The sequence below is a fragment of the Onychostoma macrolepis genome, chromosome 09 (genome assembly GCF_012432095.1).
Source record: "Onychostoma macrolepis isolate SWU-2019 chromosome 09, ASM1243209v1, whole genome shotgun sequence".
In the NCBI taxonomy this organism is placed as follows: Eukaryota; Metazoa; Chordata; class Actinopteri; order Cypriniformes; family Cyprinidae; genus Onychostoma; species Onychostoma macrolepis.
This window is the reverse complement of record NC_081163.1, coordinates 21,028,514-21,047,495: the sequence shown is the minus strand read 5'-3', so window position 1 is coordinate 21,047,495 and position 18,982 is coordinate 21,028,514. Positions and strand designations below refer to the sequence as shown.

The following is an 18,982-nucleotide window of genomic DNA, read 5'->3' as shown; positions in this document are numbered from 1 at the left end:
AAAGTAATTGCAAGTTGTGTTAATTTAACATTTAGGCTCAATTACATTAAAAAGGTAAATAATTGAGCTGAACCAACATAAAAATTTTATTTATTTTAGATTATGAGCTACTGAATAAAACTGGTCTACCTACTGCCCTAGAACATTCAAAAACATTCCAATCCATGTACAAAATAAAGCATTTTACTTTGGATTTTTTTACTGCATTTCAACAACAGGATTTCAGACAATTAGTACAAAAATAAAGCTTTTTTGACATTGCAGTACTACTCTGAAACAAACAAACAAACCAACAAAAACGACAAAAACAGTCTGAAATCATGAATACAGTACTGTTGAAAAAATGTGACAAAAGGAAGTTCTAGTTCCTAAAGGTTCATCTGTGGTTCCAGTTCCTCAAGGTCACCATGACTATCCGTAAAGAAAAGCATAGCAAATGTGTATTTACTTACTTGGAATGTTTCAGATTTACAGTGACTAAAATATAATGCATTTAAATAACACAACATGAGACATAATGAGTTACACCAATAAAAGCTATTTTTAAGGATCTGGTCTGGTGAGGTAACTGTACTTTTAAGGCAAGGTACGCTTCTGTTTTACAATTTGGTGATTCCCCTGCATGGTTTTTATTGTTGAATTATTAATTAATCTCAAAACAAATATACTGCTTGAAATATTTAGTACTCATATACTCAATATATAAAAATATACAATATGTAAAACATGTATTGCTGCTGAACTGCTTTTTATTTTTGGCTTTGTACTTGGAAAGAAAATCACACAGAGTCACATCAGTCATCACTGTTCGAGGTCACCAGTACCTCAGTATCTCAAATGATGTAAGAAACATAAATATAATGCTGGTTTTGTTGGGGGCACTTTGCACAATCACATTATGTAAAATATGGGGCCTATTTAGGTTTTCGTTTTTTTTATATCTTGGTTATAAAGGCTACAGTAGATTATTTGACTGTCCTATCAGATTTTAATAGCTCTATATTCTTCATCTCCAGAGTTTCAAAAAGCAATTAACTGCTTTTATTACAAGCTCATGCCATCTCCTGTGTACACACACACATGCGCACAGCGATTTCCCCCAACACACACACTTACTTGCATATGCAAACATTATAAAACACAGCAGTTAATTACAACAATGGAACATAATTAGTTAGTGTATAATTAGCTGCACGGGTTAACTTCTCTATAGCAACCAAGCTTTAAAACGAACTCTGACTCATATTGACTTAACATCGCAATAATTATGAGATTTTTTGACAAAAAAAAATGTGCCTTTTAACAGCTCAAAATTTATCTTTTGTCACAGTGGCATGTGTGCCTGTTTGTATCTAAAGCTTTATCTGCAAAAATTAATGAGTTTTTTTTAACCTACAGGGTCTGATGTGTGTTTATGGATTCAATAATTGAAAAATAATGTAACTAAAAGAGATACTGCACCTGAAAAAGACAGTTCTGTCATTATCTTTTTTTATTTTAAGTTTATTTAATGTTTTATAGGATGGCCAAATGGTCGATTAATAAAGACACTTTGCAAATTTCTAAAGATGTAAGACTAATATCTCTGTCCTCCTGTCTTTCTGCAGTGGACGGCTGCACTGATTGGTCCGTGGACTATCTGAAGTACCGGGTGTTACACGGAGAGCCGGTGAGGATAAAGTGTGCTCTGTTTTACGGTTATATCAGAGCCAACTACACCCAGGCACAGAGCATTGGACTTAGTCTGATGTGGTACCGAAGTTCTGGGTTGGGACATGGCGACTTCGAGGAACCCATCTCCTTTGATGGGGTACGCATGAGCAAAGAGGAAGACGCCATCTGGTTTCGGCCTGCCGAGCTGCAGGACGCCGGTCTGTACTCCTGCGTTCTGAGGTGAGAGAGATGGACACGTGCACATGTGTATGTGTGAACACTCATATGCTTAGATATGCAAATCCACAAGGAGGCACACACTCTGCCTTTCGGACATTAGCCGGATCGGAGAACATGCTTAAGTTCTTCCTTTGATGTTTTTTGATTGTCTTTCAAAGCCTTCAAGAAAAGCGCCATGCTGAGAAAATTAGCGTGTGTGTATTAGTGTCTGTATGTGTTGTGTGTGTGTGTGTGTGTGTGTGTGTGTGTGTGTGTGTGTGTGAGAGAGGGTGGTGTGTCTGTATCCAAAGCTTCTCAGGGACAGAAAAACTGGAAGTGAAATAAGTGAGCGACGGCAGAGGACAGTGAGACGTTCTGTCATCCATCAATCAAACACTGACACTCCAGCACTCTCCCATAATGCCGCAGGCCACTGTCACACATATTAAACAGTCAGGCAATTCTCCAGGGTCCTCATTTGCTCAGGTTCCGACCGACTTGAGGTCAAAGCACATAATCTACTCATCATACTCACTTTTGCATCACAGAATGTCACACTTATTGTATATGCATGTGTGCTTGTGTGTGTGTACTGAAAACAGACAGACAGAAACAGGAAAAGAGTGAATTTTAAATACTGTGCTTCCTTAATTTCAAGCATTCCTGTAGGACATATAAAATATTTCAGAGTATAGTAATTATTTTTTACCTGCTAGAAAACACTTAAAGGAATCCTATGCTTCCAATGTGAAGGTGCTTTTAAAAGGCACCTTATTTCTAAGGCAGCATCAAATGTATTCTTTCCAAAGAAAACAATCCCAACAGAATGCATCAGAGAAAATAATCATCCAAGCTGGCAAACGAGTCGCAAGACGTTTTAAAGGGATAGTTCTTCTAAACTTGTGTGATTTTCTTTCTTCTGCGGAACACAAAAGAAGAAATTGTGAAAAATATTGGACTCAAACAACACTGGAGTCCAATTTATGAAAATATTGTCTTTTATGTTCCACGGAAGAAAAAAAGGTCATAGAGTTGAGTTAATGACATAATTGTCATTTTTGAGTAAGCTATAACTTTAAATTAAATAATATTGCCAATTTTTGAATCATTCATCAGCAAAAAAAAATAAAAAAAATAAAAAATTGAAAGTGAGTCCAACAGATATTGTTCTTTTGTGTTGTTATTGTTATAATGTTGACTTGATTTAGCTCAAAATTTTAACTTTTTCACATCAGTGTAATATGATGAAGTTCTGAGGATTTATATGTTTTTTGCAAAAGCAATAAGATTTAGTCAGTATGCTCAATTCATTTTGAATGGCCGGCAGTGGAGTAAACAACCATTTTTGTCAGCATGTTGTTGAGATTACAGCATTTATCAGCAGTGGATAAAAGCCTAAATTAACTAGCCAAACACTGATCCCCTGGAACCAATTAATGACTGCTAGTTGTAAAATCAGTCGCTTATGAGATTCCAGTTCAGTTAGGATGCTGCCTAAGAAGGAAGCTGTCTATGTAGCCAGCTCACTAGGTTTAAAACGGAGCTGCAGAGTTTTGTTTATTAAGAACCCAGTTAGCAACAGGAAATAGGATTTGTTGTTGTTGTTCTGTTTCCTCTGAGACTGGCTTTGAGCTGATTAAACCATAAACAATAGTTTTCAGCAACACACCGACAGGAGAGAGAAGATATTTTAGTATTCTTTTTAGGTTTATAGGGTGATAAAACGAGACTGTGCTGACATATGCGGGTGTCTGAAAATAGTGAGAGTGTAAAAATAGTCTTTGCTATACAGTTAATAGGGCAGAGAGAAAGAGAGCTTATAGTTTTTTTCGCTAAATTTGTTTATGCATTTTACAAGAGACAAGTGCTTTGCAGGTTGCCGCCCCAAGCACTCTGTAACCACGGTAACCCGGTAGGAGGTGTGAGGTCATTACACCGAAAAGGTCAAATTTCAACAAATCTTATCAGCAGCTATTAAAGTCAAAGCCCTTGGACAATGTAAACACTAATGCACTTTTAATGGAGACACACTCATCAATGTAGAGAAGTGTGTGTTGACATGCAATGCTTCTGAGTTACAGAGCGTGTGAATATGCGTTTTGCAGTTGTATAATTTTCTTTGACTCACTATAATGCAAACAAAAAACAGGATCATATCATGAGAAATCTCGTTTTTTTTTTTTAAGTAAATAAATAAAAAAATGCTCGTGATAATTTGAAAACATACTGTACTGAACTGCAAAAACATTTCATTCCATACTTTCACATCTTTCATAGACATCTTAAAGGCACAGCAGCAAAAAAAAACAAACATCCAATTTAATTAAGGGTCATAGAGAGTGTAGGATACTAAATTTTACATGTTTTTCTGCTGAAAAACATTCACTTACGTTATAAGTGGACCTCGGGGAAAATGGAAAGTGATAAAAAATGTATGAAATGACCCTTTAAAACCTTTGAGAGAACATCTCATTCTGTTCATTGCTACTCGTATTCCATCAGCAAAACACTAATTATTTGTAGCCCTACATGAAAATTGGTGACAAATTCTGCTCCATCGTTGTCAAATTACATCTATCATGGTTGAATTACAAATAAAATCATGTTTTATTCTCGTATAATTTGTTTAGTGTATAGGCTCTGTGAGATGATAACCAATTTACGATCAGTGATGTCTCTGGGTGCGTATGTGTTAATCTGATTACAGATAGCACAGTTTATATACTCTGTGTGTGTGTGTGTGTGTGTTACAGGAATTCCACTTTTTGTATGAAGGTGTCTATGACTCTGTTGGTTGCTGATAATGACACAGCAGGATGTTATAACTCAAAACTGCGCTACACTGAGAAAGGAGAACTGGGCAAGAGTAAAGACATCTCCTGTCCTGATATCCAGGATTACGTTCAGCCTGGAGAAAAACCGCAGATAACGTGGTACAAGGTACAGTGGGAGATACTCCGAGGTGAATTCACTAAACAGTTGCGCCGTTCAGTGAACAAACCAGCATCTTATTCACAAACCACCTGCGATCCAGCGTCACGGCACTTGCCCCCTGAGAATTTAAATGAAGTCATTGTCGTTCTTTTCAGTGCAAACACACCTCCTTTTTATGTAAATTAGGGTTATTATACTTTATGCCAGTAAGTCAGTGCTATTTGCCGAGGGCAATTAACATTGTGCAAACCATAAACAGAAAATTATTTAAAATAGACCGTTTATGTACATTTTCAATCGATCATGGCAGTGGTAATTTATCAAATGATGATTATAAAGTGTTTTAAAATACATTTGAGAGCACATTCTGCATTTTAAAGAGCCGATTCAGTTGTCTGGATTGCAGCAGTGACCCACAAGATCAGGAACTCCAGTCTGCAAATTGTGTTTAGCACTGATTTTTCTGGGCCATGTTTGTGCCGTTGCTTGAGTTGCATGCTGTCAGCAAGCGCAATTTATTCTTATTGAATTCCCCTCTGAGTTTTTTCATTGTGACTGTATATACAAATGTATGTGGTGCAGTTTTGTCTCTTTGTTTCTATATTTTTTTCTCTTTTTCTCTTTGCCTGTGGGTGTGCAGGAGTGTAACGTGCAGCAGTGGAGGAGCAGCGTGCTGCAGACCGCAGACATGCTCTCCATACAGGAAGTGAAGGAGGATGACATCGGCAACTACACCTGTGAGCTGGTTTTTGGAGGCTTCCTGGTGCGGAGGACGACCTATCTGAGCGTGACAGGTAGTACAGTGTGATGTCTCTTCGGTGTGCATCTGTGTGTGAGAGCACTTGCTGTGATACCCGCTTGTTTTTTGAAGCGTGAGGTATTAGTCCTCCTTTTGCTTCTTATTTGGTTTCAGTTGCATTCACTGTGCCGTGCTTTTGTTAACAGAGACTTTCCTGCGTGTGTCGTTAATGCACAAGTTTTTCAGTGAATAACAACTTTTCAGTCTGTTCCTCATAAAAAGCTTTCATAGGATTTCAGAAGATTCAAAATATAGTGCATGAGTCATATGGACTACTTTGTGAGGTTTTCGGAGCTTAATAGTCACAGTCATCATCCATCATTTGAATCGTTTTGTGTTCCAGGGATGAAAAAAATAATCATACGATTTAGAATGAGAGTCTTGTCTCTTTCATTCATTTTTTTGATTTTTTAAAGAAATTTTCTGATCTAAAATCAAAAAATTAATAAAGTTTTTGCAACACAGAATGTATACAGAAAATTATTGAATAATGTAGAATAGTGGCAAAAAGTTTTTTATATCATTAGTTTTAATTAGGGTAACTATTTCTTATTCAGCGAAAAAAGTGAATACAATGAAACCACAAACACTAAGGAAACACCGTCCTGCATTGTGAGTTAAGGCCTGTTCAAATCAAGGACGATAACGATAAAGATATAGTTCGAAAAAAATCAATATTAAAGAATAGCAGAGTCCACACCACAGCTATAACGATAAAGGCACAGAGAAACGATATCGTTGGAATCACTTCCAGAACGTTTTTTTCCAGCTGATGAACGATACAAACACTGACGCCCAATCAGAATCCATCCTGCTATAATGAGCTCGTTATAGCAGGATGGATTCTGATTGGGTGTCAATGTTTGTATCGTTCATCAGCTGGAAAAAATCATTCTGAAAGTTGTTATCGTTTATCATTATCTTTATAGTTATCCTTTAAGTCCTGTTCACACTAAGAACGATAACTATAAAGATAAGGATATTAGCATCCACACCAGCAGACGATACCGTCTGTTTATTCTTAGCACACGCTCGTCTGCCACTTTAAATTCTCAAGCTCGTTATAGCAGGATGGATTCTGATTGGGTGTCAATGTTTTTGTCGTTCATCAGCTGGAAAAAAATCGTTCAGAAAGCAATTCCAATGATATCGTTTCTCTGTGCCTTTATCGTTATAGCTGTGGTGTGGACTCTGTTATTCTTTGATATTGAGAAAGATTTTTAGAACTATATCTTTATCGTTATCTTTATAGTTATCGTCCTTGGTGTTAATGGGCCTTTACACTTTAAAACATATCCTGTAAATAAGGTTGAATTTGAAATTCATTACTGTGACAATTTTCAGGTATTACAGGATGGCATGTTAGTTGCCTTCTGAAATGTCTTTTTTCTGTTTTTCATCGTAAATTGTATGGTAAATCATAGTTTTTACATGCAAAAAGCATTCATTTGACTAAATCTTTTTACTTGTCACAGTATCTTTTTGACAGTTTATGGGTCTTTTTTTTTACAGTGTATGGATAAAATATGCAATGAATGTTTTGCCCAGACTGGCACCATGCACATTTTCTTCTTCCACAGAAATTACACACTGAAGCTTTAAATACAGTCATTTTAATGATAGATGTGGTGGTGAAGTGGTTAATGTTAACACAGCTGTTTTTTTAAATATTATTCATAAGCTTTTGGCCTTTAGGATAGTCGAGAGAGACAATGAGGGGGATTGAGATCGAATTATAACATAAGGCCAGACCTGTGTTCAACTGCTCATATGTGTTGTGAGCATGTGCACTACCCACTACACACATTTGACCTCTATTACTGCTCTACTCGCACAATAACATACATAGAGAGAGAGATAGAAAATGACATTTATACACACACAACACTAAGACGGCAGCGGAAAGGACATTTTCGTCTATATTTTTATGTTTAAACGTCTCTGTCTATGATTAAACAGATTCTTATTGGTCTCTTGCGAATTCGGTCCTTTCTGCCACCATAGCAGGTCAATAAAACGGCACGTACAGGTGAAAAGAGGTCAGACGTTATTCTCTCTCCCTTTCTAAGCCCTCATTCAGTTGAAACCTATTAAAACACTGCGCCTCTCCTCCCGTACTCATTTAAAGCCTATTTTAGGACGGCATTAGACTCTCAGGGACGATTTCCTGGATGGAACTTATAGTCCAGGATGGCAAATGATTCTCAATGGAAAAGCCACCATTAACAGTAAAATTTAGTCCGTAGCTCGATTTAACCCTCGTCACGGAGGCAGAGTTTTGATGTTAGGAGTCGTGGAGCTGTTACGGCAGAATCATAGCACTATAGCTCAATTTGTTTTGAGCTGGTTACAGCAGTACGTCTCTATAATTGCTACAGAAAGTTGCCTCGATGGTACATCTCTGCAGCGGGTTATCTGGTGGAGCTGCCTGTGCGCCTGAGGGAGGAAGTTAGCGGAAGAACACGGAATCATTTTCTTGTTTTTGAGTGCTTACAGACAGTCTATTACTGCGGACATGCTTTTCGACAACAAAGATTGGAGCGGTGGGTTTTTTGTGCCTTTTTGCGCGCATGCATGTCTGAAAATTTGAAGCGTGAAACTGACCTACAAAAATACACGGCCGATGATGTGAATCAGTGCTATTGTACATCCTCTCTCGAGGCAGAGGGCCAAAAATGTGTGTTTAAACAGTTAATCATGCGCATTGCACACACCCGCACACACAAACAGTGAAGAAATGACTTCCTGGGTGAACGTGATTGTGTGTAGTTGGGTGTAAACTCTAGATATCAGTCACAGAAGCTGATTATTATAGTAATGGGACAGAGAAATAGTTTAAGCTGGTTTTTAACAGTGAATAAGTGGCCTTTCAGTACAGTACTGTGTGCTGTTATATATCTACAGGACACAGGAGCATCATGCTCTTGTAGAGTCTGAAGCCTGGACGTTGACCTGGCCAGTCTGCTGCCCTCTCTCTCACCCAGTGATTCATCATGCTTTGCCTGTAGTCGAAGAAAAAAAGATATCGTTTTAAAAAGACAGAAAAAATGTAGCTGGATATGTTTTTTTTTTTTTTTAAATTAGATAAATGGCAACAGAGAATATAAAATCATTAGAAATGGTTGAGGTGCTCAGTAATGAATACAAGCATCAGATTTTTTTTCACAGTGAGGAACATTTAATGGGACAAATCATGTTTTTTGATATCACTTCATTATATTCATTATAAAAGGCTATCAAATAATGTGTCTGAAACCAGCAGTTCGAGAGGGAAATTTTATTTATGTAGGTGTTTTCCCTCATAGTTCACTAGTTATATATAATATAATATAATATGGTAACACTTAGGTATAGGGACCATTCTCACTATTAACTAGTTGTTTATTAGCATGCCTATTAATAAAATATTGGCTTTTTATTAATACTTATAAAGCACATATTCTGCATGAACAATACCTAAATTTAACAACTACCTTACTAACTATTAATAAGCAGCAAATTATTTATTAATGGTTTGTTAATAGCAAGAACTGGACCTTAAAATAAAGTGTGACCTATAATATAATATAATATAATATAAAATTTTATTATAACACATTTTTTTCAGCTAAAGAAGAGTAACTTTAGAATGTCAGAGACTTCCTAACACATTTTATTTTCTAGCACCCTTCAGTTTATCAAAACTATCATGTAATTGAATTATTCATTATTCTGGTTATTCATTATTATTTTATTTTACTTCAGGCCTTTGCTTTGAGCATGCCTTGGTAACCACAGGCTAAATAAATTCTCTTTTTACATATTAAAGTTGGTTTCATGTCTCAATAAAATTCAAATTTTCAAATGAATAAGAATGTCCTTGAAACTACAGTAATTTCACCTATTTAAAAAAAAATAAAAAATTCACAAATTGTCCTAGTCAGCAATGCGATTAAAATAGAGACCAAATGGAGACTTTTAATCTAGCTAACCTGCTTCTGAGAAAAAAAGACCCCTATAATCTCCCATTTGTCACTTTTTTTTTTTTTTTTTTTCTGCTTAGGAATTTTAGAAGACTTTTAGAAGAGGCGTCAGCTTCCGGATGCAGTGCTGTGTGTGCGATCTGGATGAAGTAGCGCTTGCAGAAAAACAGTTTCCAAAAGTAGCTTGCATTTCCTATTGCTATTTTAGTTCAGACAATGTGGTTTCCATGGACACTTGCGTGGTGTCCATGCCAACGGCAGGTTTGGAGCAGTGTAAGCGTGTAAGCGCATGTGCCCGGGAGGGACTTGTGGTGGAGCAATCCAGGGACAATGCCAACCTTTCTTTACCTCTCCCACCTGTACCAACCTGTGCCCTTCCCACTGAATCTCCATGGAAACGGTCAGGCAAGGGTAGTCGCCCAGATTCGATCCAGTCACCCATAGACGACAGAAGGGTTTATGGGTACTGTAGATGGCTAGGGAAGCACTGTTGAGTGGAAGGGTAGGTATTAAGTGGTTACAAGATGATACACGGGTAAGAGTGCGTTTTGTTTGTTTATCCATTGATCTCCGTGTTGATTGGAGCCCCCATTGTCTTAAAATCCCCTATAGTGTGCTGGGGCTGCCGTAGCACGTTCTTTACACATGCTCCCAACACCTTGCATCTGTCAAGTCTAATCAGGACAAGATAAGTGTGTGTGTGTTTTGTGTGTGTGTGTGTGTGCACATGTGCCCGTAATCAGCAGAGAGTTATGTAATCATATTTAATTAAGGATTAATTACAGATGCCGCTAAGTGAGAGTGCGACAACTTAACTCTCTCTTAGTCACTCAATAACACACACACGTTTATTTTCCGTTATGTTGAGGGCATCTGTTGACTGCTATTGTTTTTATTATTATTATTATTATAATTGTGTTTATATTCAGGGCCATAGCTAGCGGGCGACCCGAATCCTGTTTATTTTCGTATCCTAATATAAACATACTTACATATATTTTTAAATTTAGGTAGCATGACCATAGATTGAAATGCACAATTTGTGTAATAATTATTTTATGACATATTTTGATACATATTTTTAATAGATACGATTAATTATACCGGATTTTACTCCAATTTCTATTATAATAATAATAATATGAATTTATAATACAAAATGTAATATTTTTCATTTAGATTTAGGGCACCAAGTTATGCTTTAATTATTTTTACTCATTTGTATGTAAAATACGTTTAATTAATTATACAGGATTCTGCATCATTTATATTATATTAATAATATTAAAATAAATTACAAAATTGGATATTTTTTAGTTAGGTGGAAGGGACCACGGACTGAAACGCATGAACACATGTTTTATGATGTATTTTAATAAACATTTTTTATACAGGATCGGTTTTTATAATAGTATGAATATATTATGAAATGTTATGTCTTTTATTTAGATAGGGGGACTGATTTGTTTTTCATTATTGTGAAATATGTGGATGTAAAATACAAATGAATTATCCAGAATTCTAAATCAATTTGTATTATATTAATAATATTAAAATAGAATACAAAATATAATTTTTTCATTTAGGTGAAATGCACAATTATTTTATTACATATTTTGATATTTTGGATTTTAATGGATTTTACATGCATTTTTATTATATTAGTAATATATACTACAAAATGTAAAATAGGCCTATCTCATTTAGGTTTAGGCGATCACATATTAAACAACCTGAATGACTGCCTAAAATTGGTTAAAGAGTTATTTTTGCTTTCTTCCTATCTTTTTAAAAAAAAAAAAATTTTTTTGGACATATTTTGATGTAAAATATATTCAAATAATTATACCAGATGCTACATCAATCCTGTCTCAATTGTTATGGGCCCCTCTGGACTTTTTAGTTCCCAAGAATCATTCCCACCTTTCACCCCATTAGCTACGGCCCTGCACACACACGGCAGTAATACACATTCCACCTTTTTTACATTCCACTCCAGTAGTTCTTCCCCTCAGAGCTTCCTTTTATCTCACAGTTTATTTCTCAAGGACATCTGAACAGGAATAATGCACAGCATGAAAATCTCTGTCATCACTGAAAATAGAGTCAGATATTCTGAATGCTCTACAAAAGTGAATCGTATCCAGCGCAGTGTGCTGCAGTGATCGCAATGAATACATTCTCGTGTCCTCCCAAGCATCAAATCTGCCCTAGTTTCACCAGCGAACCGTGTGCTCTGGCTAATGCTAGGACACTTTTACAGGCTAAAGATCACACAGGGTTTATCTTGTAGTTTAAGCTGCTGCTAAGTAAGGCCGCAAGGTGTGCATTACATCTGTGTTCCACAAAGGTTCTCGGGCCGTTTAAGGTGCATGATTTTGATTAGCCATTCCCTTGTTTTGGGTTTATCTGTAATGGAAAAATAGTGTTACGGTAGTCAGAGGGCCATGTGAATTATTTAACCTGCACTGCACGTCTGAGGAGGCAACATTTGAAAATAAAAAATACATACCACAAAATAATTATTTTTAAATACTGGCTGAATCGAATGTGTTCCAATCAAACTAGAGGAAATGGACAGACGGACTAATTACAAACTCTCCCACTCAGATATCACTTTCTGTCAGGTTCAAATCAAAATAAAATTGATTTGAAAATGAAAATTGAAATGAAAATCTATGAATGAGACGGTTTAAATTAAATTGTGTGAAATTAAAGCTGCACCTCTGTGTCTGCTATCATCCTGACGACATGACATTTGTTGACTGATGATCCAAAAAGATGTCTGTTAATAAAAAATAGCCAAACAACAATTAACAAATTGAAATTAAAGTATTCTTTTACTGTATAATTGTAGTTATTATTTCTGAAGCAATGTAAAGCTTTTTTTTGTGAAAAAAGAAATCTGAAATTAATGACGATTAATCGCAATTAATTTCACCTAACATTAAAGGGATAGCTCACCCAAAAATGAAAATTCTGTCATTAATTACCCGCAAGACCTTCGTTCACGCATCGTTTTAGGATCCTACCATGGTCAAGGCTCAGAAACGTAGCAAGGTATTTAATATACCTTTTTTATGACTGAAGGCGAGTATCACTGATCCCAGTACTACTGTCTCTATTACTATACCCATTCAACATTACAGTATAATTGAGAGCTATCAAATTTAACAATTATTATTAGATTTTAAAAAATAACAACTCTTAATTTAAGTCAACTTCACATAAACCCATTATAATAAATGTCATATTTACCTGTGCCCCTCAGCAAGTAGGAAATATACAGAAACAAAACTGACAACATAACTATGATATTGCAAGCTCGTAGTTTCTCTTATGAATTAAGTATATGAAGTAGAAGAATATTATATTATATACAGTGCTCCACCGCATTTGTGTGTTCAATTGAAGAGCACGTGCTACACACAGTATAACGGCGAACATGACAGGAAAATTATTTTTTTACTGACATATGGCCTGTCAACATTTCATCTGACTGTAGTTCACTGTTGCTCTACTGAAGCTCCCTTGTTACCTGTACCCTTTCTGGGCTCTTTCAATATTAAAAATAATATCTAAAAATATATTAGCAATTTATTTATTATTAGTCCAATAATCTGCAATTTAAGTGTGTGTGTGTGTGTGTGTACAGTGGCTGCCAAAAACTATTTAGCCACACTAAACAATTTATGAATGTAATTGCATTAGCAATTTCTAACATATTTTACTATCACTTTTAACCAACTGATTCCATGGTTATTTTAATGGAAGTAGAGTCAGTTCCCCCCCGATTTCACACAGGTGCCTCTAGCGATTCTGTGTCCCATTCAACTCAGAAAATCAGAATGTGCAACTTCCTGCCTGGAAAAGTGCAACAGAGCACCACTCAAATTCAGACTTCCAACTTGGAAATGTGTACAGTTATCTAATGCATAGAGCTGTATACAATTTTAAGCATGCCCAGTTACTTTTTCGGGCCATATACATTTATGTGTGTTTGTGGCCATGTGTATATGTATCTGTGTAGGTGTGTGTGTGTGTGTGTGTGTGTGTGTGTGTCTGTGTGTTAGAGAAGAAGAGTTGTGAACCTCAGAGGGAGCCTGTGCTATCACACCTCTCCTACTCGCAGTCTGTCAATATATCAGTCTCAAACTCCGTGAACTCATCTCACACACAGAAACTACTCTATGAGTGTGTGTCAGAGAGAACGATAACACACACAGAGCATGGAGGAATTTAAAAGCGGACCGATTCTTGTAGTTTTTTTCTGGGTTGTAGCTTCCCTCCTGCTGAGTGTAACCAGTCTCCCCACCGCGCTGGCCCGAGTGTTTTTATTTCTCTCCTCTTCTGCATCACGCCATCCTTCCGTCACACTCATCCCTTGCTTCAGAGCCAACCCACATTTCCACTCTATCTCTGTCTTTTCATCTCCCTCTATATTCCTCTCTCTCAGGGACAAATTCACTAAACAGTCGTGCCATTTTTGCATCCGGTTTTTCAAGGCAAAAAACAGCTTCTGACGAATCGCAATATAACCATTTTGATTCTTTTCTGCGCAAACACCTCCTTTCTATCGAAATTCAGAACCGATTTGGTGATCGGTGGGCGCTAAAACAACGCAGACAGTGTTCGCAAATAAATGGTGCTGTCAGTAGGCGCAGTTCAATCTTAGTGAATTCTCCTCTCTGTCTCGCTCTTTCTCTTTTTACTTTTAGACATAGAGACGATAGCATCTTCATTTTGAGGGTGTTTGTCATGGTTGTGGGTTCGAGTCGTGGTGACACTACATTGCTCATTGCTTAGATTAGCTGTGTAATTGTTCTACCAGACAGCAAGCAATTTGTATGGTGACTCATCCTCTCTCTCTCGCTTTCTCTCTTTTTTCTCGTCCTCTCAATCTCCACGCGTCCTCAAGCTGCGTTTAAAGCATGTTATGATAGTTACAGTCTTGAAGGGCTCATTAAAGACCCTCAAAAATCTTTTAAAGGAATAGTTCACCCTAACATTGCAAATTATTTTTCATCATTTGCTCACCCCGTGTTATTTCAAACCCGTCTTTCGTGGTACACAAAAGGATTATTCTGAAGGCTGTGCTGGCTGCATTTTCCATGCAATTACAATGAATGAGGACTTAAGTAAAGGTGTGCTGTATTACAACTATCCGAAGTCATTGATGCGCTCTGTGAAGAAGAACCAGGCCAAAATTAATGTTATTATTCACTTCTTGTTTATCACGTGGACCTAGGGTATTTTTGTAATGGGTTTTTTTAACACTGCCATGTGCTGTATGGTAATTGTTGTGCCTCACAATAATGTGCATGTATTTTAAAATGAGATTTTATTTCTTTTATTTCCTCCACCATTAATAAATTGTCTTATTTCTGAGGAGCCTTGCAAATTTATTTTTACAGTCATCCCCATGAGAAACAATTACAGTTTGAATAGGGCTGTAAGTTTCAAGAATCATATTCAGTCCAGTTTGTAACGAATCAGTTTTGTGAACTGGATCAGCTGATTTATTGAAGATCAATATCCAACTCAACTTAAATTTCTGTCTTAAACAAAACAATTTCTTAAAACTATCATATGACTTCAGAGTTTGTGCCTGGTGTCCTTTTTGAAGCTTCAGTCTGAAAAACTGTTTTGAAAAAATATTGTTTTGTTTTCCACTGAACTGAGTGGGTAAATAATGACCAAATTAAAATTTTTGGTTAAATTACCATATTTTACAGAAAACAGGGTCGCACATGGGAATTGCATTGTTGCAAAGAAAAAAAAACACAGATAAGTTACATAAGTGTATAAGTTACATTTTATTGTTACATTCAATAATGTAAAAGTAGCAAACATTAATAAACACTATAAACATTGTAATTCCCCTTACTCCACTACAAACAGAACAGGAATGAAAAATATAGTGGGATATAGTGGCATTAATTATAAACAACATTTATTATAAACGTCAAGCCCAAAACAAATTTATTTAAAATAAAACTGAAACTACCGGGCTGATATATGGTACTGTAAATGCACCATTAAAAATGCTCAGGTACCTCTTTCATTCGGCACAAAAGTTTTGCGTGCTTGATGTTAATTGCTTTAATTTAAATCACTTTAGAATATAAATCGCAGTGCTTTTCAGATGATAAAAACGCAATTAATATTCCATAAAATAGGGTATTCCTTTAAAACAAGTTATGTTATTTATTGTTGAATTTCAGTCATACAGCTACATTGTGATATATACCGTTACCGTGATATTGGTTTTCTTACACAGTGATTTTACGATTTTAGTCATACCGTCCACTTCTAGTGAAATAATGTGTCCATTTCCCTTACAACTTTAACAGGGAAATGCGCAGCATGGGTCAGCAGCGAGATGTGTATATTCCGGAAGCGTAATTCATTAATTTGCTGTTTGCTATCCGTCAGTCACCCGGAATAATCCGTCGGGAGGGGCCAGTGCGCTTTCCTCCGCCGAGTGAAAATTGGATTTTGGATGAGCGATCGCGCGGCTTAAACTTCCACCAGCTCGCTGTCTATTAAGTGCACCCCCCACGTCACGCGCACACACACACACACACACACTCAACCCAAAACCAATCTAGAGCTGCGACAAACACACATAAATATACATCCTCGAGTTTTAAGAGTTACATGAAGCCGAATGCAAACACACACGTATGCAGCCACAGTGACATGGTGCGTGTAGTATTACCTACAGCGATCCTGTGCTTGAGAAAAGCCGACTGAACAAACACAGTCAGCATAATCACCAGAGAGAAAGACACGTACACACCTCTGACTCGAAGGAAATGAGCTGGAATTTGGAGCATCGTGCCCACATGGGGAGAGGAAGATCTGGAGAGAGAGGGATGTGGGGAGGATTGATGGATAGGGAAAAAAAGTCAAGAAGAACAGAAACGAGAGCACTGGGGAGACCAAGACAATTCTCGCTGAGATGTTGATGGCGAGATGCTGGAGTTTACTCATCCAATCACGAACGTGTGGGCAGAGAGAGGGAGAGAGTGTGTGCTTCATCAGAGGTGCTTGATGTCACTTAGTAAAAATAACTAAGCTCTCTGTGTGTGTGTGTGTGTGTGTGTGTGTGTGTGTTTCAGCTCCTCTGACTGAAGAGCCCCCCAGGATTCTCTTTCCCTCTGAAAACAAGCTCCTCACCATGGACGTGCAGCTCGGTAAGAACAGCTTCTGCTTGTGTACATGTGCGTGTGTTGGGAGGAGGAGGAGAATGGGGTGGGGGTTGTTCGCAATGCCGTGTACTATTTTTGAAAGAACGTAGTATGTAATATGCTGTGCGCAGTATGCAAATTTTCTGAATGCATGGATTACCCGGATGACCTGCTACGTTTGTTGAAATGTTCAGTGTAGAACCAGAGCACACTGTGTGGAATATTGTATCCCATGATGCACTGCACTCGACTTGACCTTCTATTTCCAGGGTGACAAAAGAACCGGAGGCGATATCAATCATGGTTTTTCACGATTTGTCTGGTTGACTCATTTTTGAAGGGTCTGCCAAAATGTTTGCACAAACCTGGATTACAAAGTGGAAATAAAAATAATGCTCGCTAAATTAAAGATTCAAACAGTTACACCATTTTAGCGTAAGTGTTTCTGAATGAAATCCACTTTCTTGTCATATCACGCGCATCTTAAATAACCAAAGTCTCTTATGCTACCCAAAGCATATAATTTATCACAATATGTGCAATATGTTTTCTCATTTAATATATTAAAAAAAATTTATTTTCAGCAGCCAGCAGTATTTAAAAATACTGATATTGTCTGTTATTGTCAATGCTGAAAACAGCTTTGCTGCTTGATATTTTTGTAGAAACTGATAGTTTTTTTTTTAATACCTTGATGAAAAGAAAGGTTAAAAGAGCAGTATTTATTTAAAATTGAAATCTTCTGTAACAGTCTTGCTGTCATTTTTATCAATTTAATGCATCGTTGATATGTAAAAGTTTCTTTCACAAAAAATAAATAAATAAATCTTACCCTTAATTTTTGAAAGGCACTGTGTATTATGCATAGTTTAATGTACCATTTATACAAAAGTCAGTGCTATTTGATGCAATTAAAGTTTGCATCAAATAGCGCTGACAATGATGTTTTGTTTGGCATACTGCTTATGGAAAGCTGGCAGTAAATTGAATACTACTTTAAAGAGATGTTTGTGAACAGTTTTTATTGATCATGGCAGTAATTAATTCATCAAATAATCATAAAATTATGTAGAAGAGCGTTATAACCGGGCATATATCCAGGTGTTTGGTGCAGCGGAATGCACTTTTGGCATTTTAAAGAGCCAATTGCTCTACAGTCCCAGCAAAAAAAAAAAATCCCCAGTCGTAGTATAGCAACAAAAGAAAGCGCATGCAAATAATGGGCACAATTCATTTTTAATCCAATAATTTTCCTCTTATTACAGTGAAACACTGTGTGCTGTCTTTTTGAAATACTGTAATAGGCAGTATGCGGTATACTGCAGAGTAAGCAGTACAGTAGTATTCTATTCGATGTGGTTCATGCATTTGAATTGTGTTTGTGCAAGAAATTTGTAAGTAAACAGAGAGTCATCGTAATGGATTTTCTCACAAAAACACAAGCAAAACAGTTTCAAAAATGTGTGAACTGTTTTTGTTATTGAAAAGACGTCAAACTGTTACTAAAAGAGACTCATCGAGAATGTTTAAACTCATGCCATGCAGTTATGCGCTAACTCGGCAGCAGCAGCATTTGCATATGTGTGTGTTTGTGTGTGTGTGTGTGTGTGTGTTAATGCCTGAGAAAGGAGTTCCCCTGCTAGACAGATAGCTGCTATAGTCAGCATTATGATGCTATGTTGTTTACGCTCTGAATGGAAGTCGTTCTCATAAATGCAAATCCTCTATGCTAATTATCTGCTGTTGTCTCCCAACAATAGCCGCTCCATATGGTGCCGAAACATTCAGTGGGCCTTCTTTTGGATTTCGCTGTGTGTGTGTGTGTGTGTGTGTTGATCCGAGCTCCTTGTGCATGTTAACACACGCATACCGTCCACTTTAATATATGTAATTGACTGAGATGTGCTTGTTCGCGCATGTGCACTAGTCTGTTAGCGTGTGCATTGAACTGAACCATGTGTGTGTGTGTGTGTGTGTATGTGGTGGATGGAGCCGCGTCTGTTTGTTTGGCGGAGACTCTGGATCCAGGCATGTTGGAAACAGGAGCAGATTGGAGCATATTGTGGCGGCTCTGACCATGTTCTGCCTTTAGAATGAGCAGAGAGAGAGCAGGACACCACTCATCGACTAGAGACACACTGACCACATGATGAGTAATTTTTAGGATTAGACGGCGTGTGCGTTGTGGGCTGCTTAGCTGAATTAGTATAATAGAACCCAAT

The 18,982-nt window shown here is 36.9% G+C and overlaps 1 protein-coding gene across 5 annotated transcripts in view; it reads left to right on the top strand.

Annotated features, from left to right (window-relative positions):
* Positions 1-18,982, top strand: part of il1rapl1a (interleukin 1 receptor accessory protein-like 1a) — a 99,656-nt gene that overhangs the window by 61,961 nt on the left and 18,713 nt on the right. For all 5 annotated transcript variants that reach the window (XR_009272935.1, XM_058788012.1, XM_058788011.1 and 2 more), the window contains 4 exons: positions 1,608-1,893; positions 4,626-4,812; positions 5,447-5,600; positions 16,692-16,766. Coding sequence is in view for 4 of the 5 variants with exons in the window: in XM_058788012.1 (XP_058643995.1) it covers positions 1,608-1,893; positions 4,626-4,812; positions 5,447-5,600; positions 16,692-16,766 (702 nt within the window). In the remaining variant the exon portion in view is untranslated. The remainder of the gene's footprint in view (positions 1-1,607; positions 1,894-4,625; positions 4,813-5,446; positions 5,601-16,691; positions 16,767-18,982) is intronic.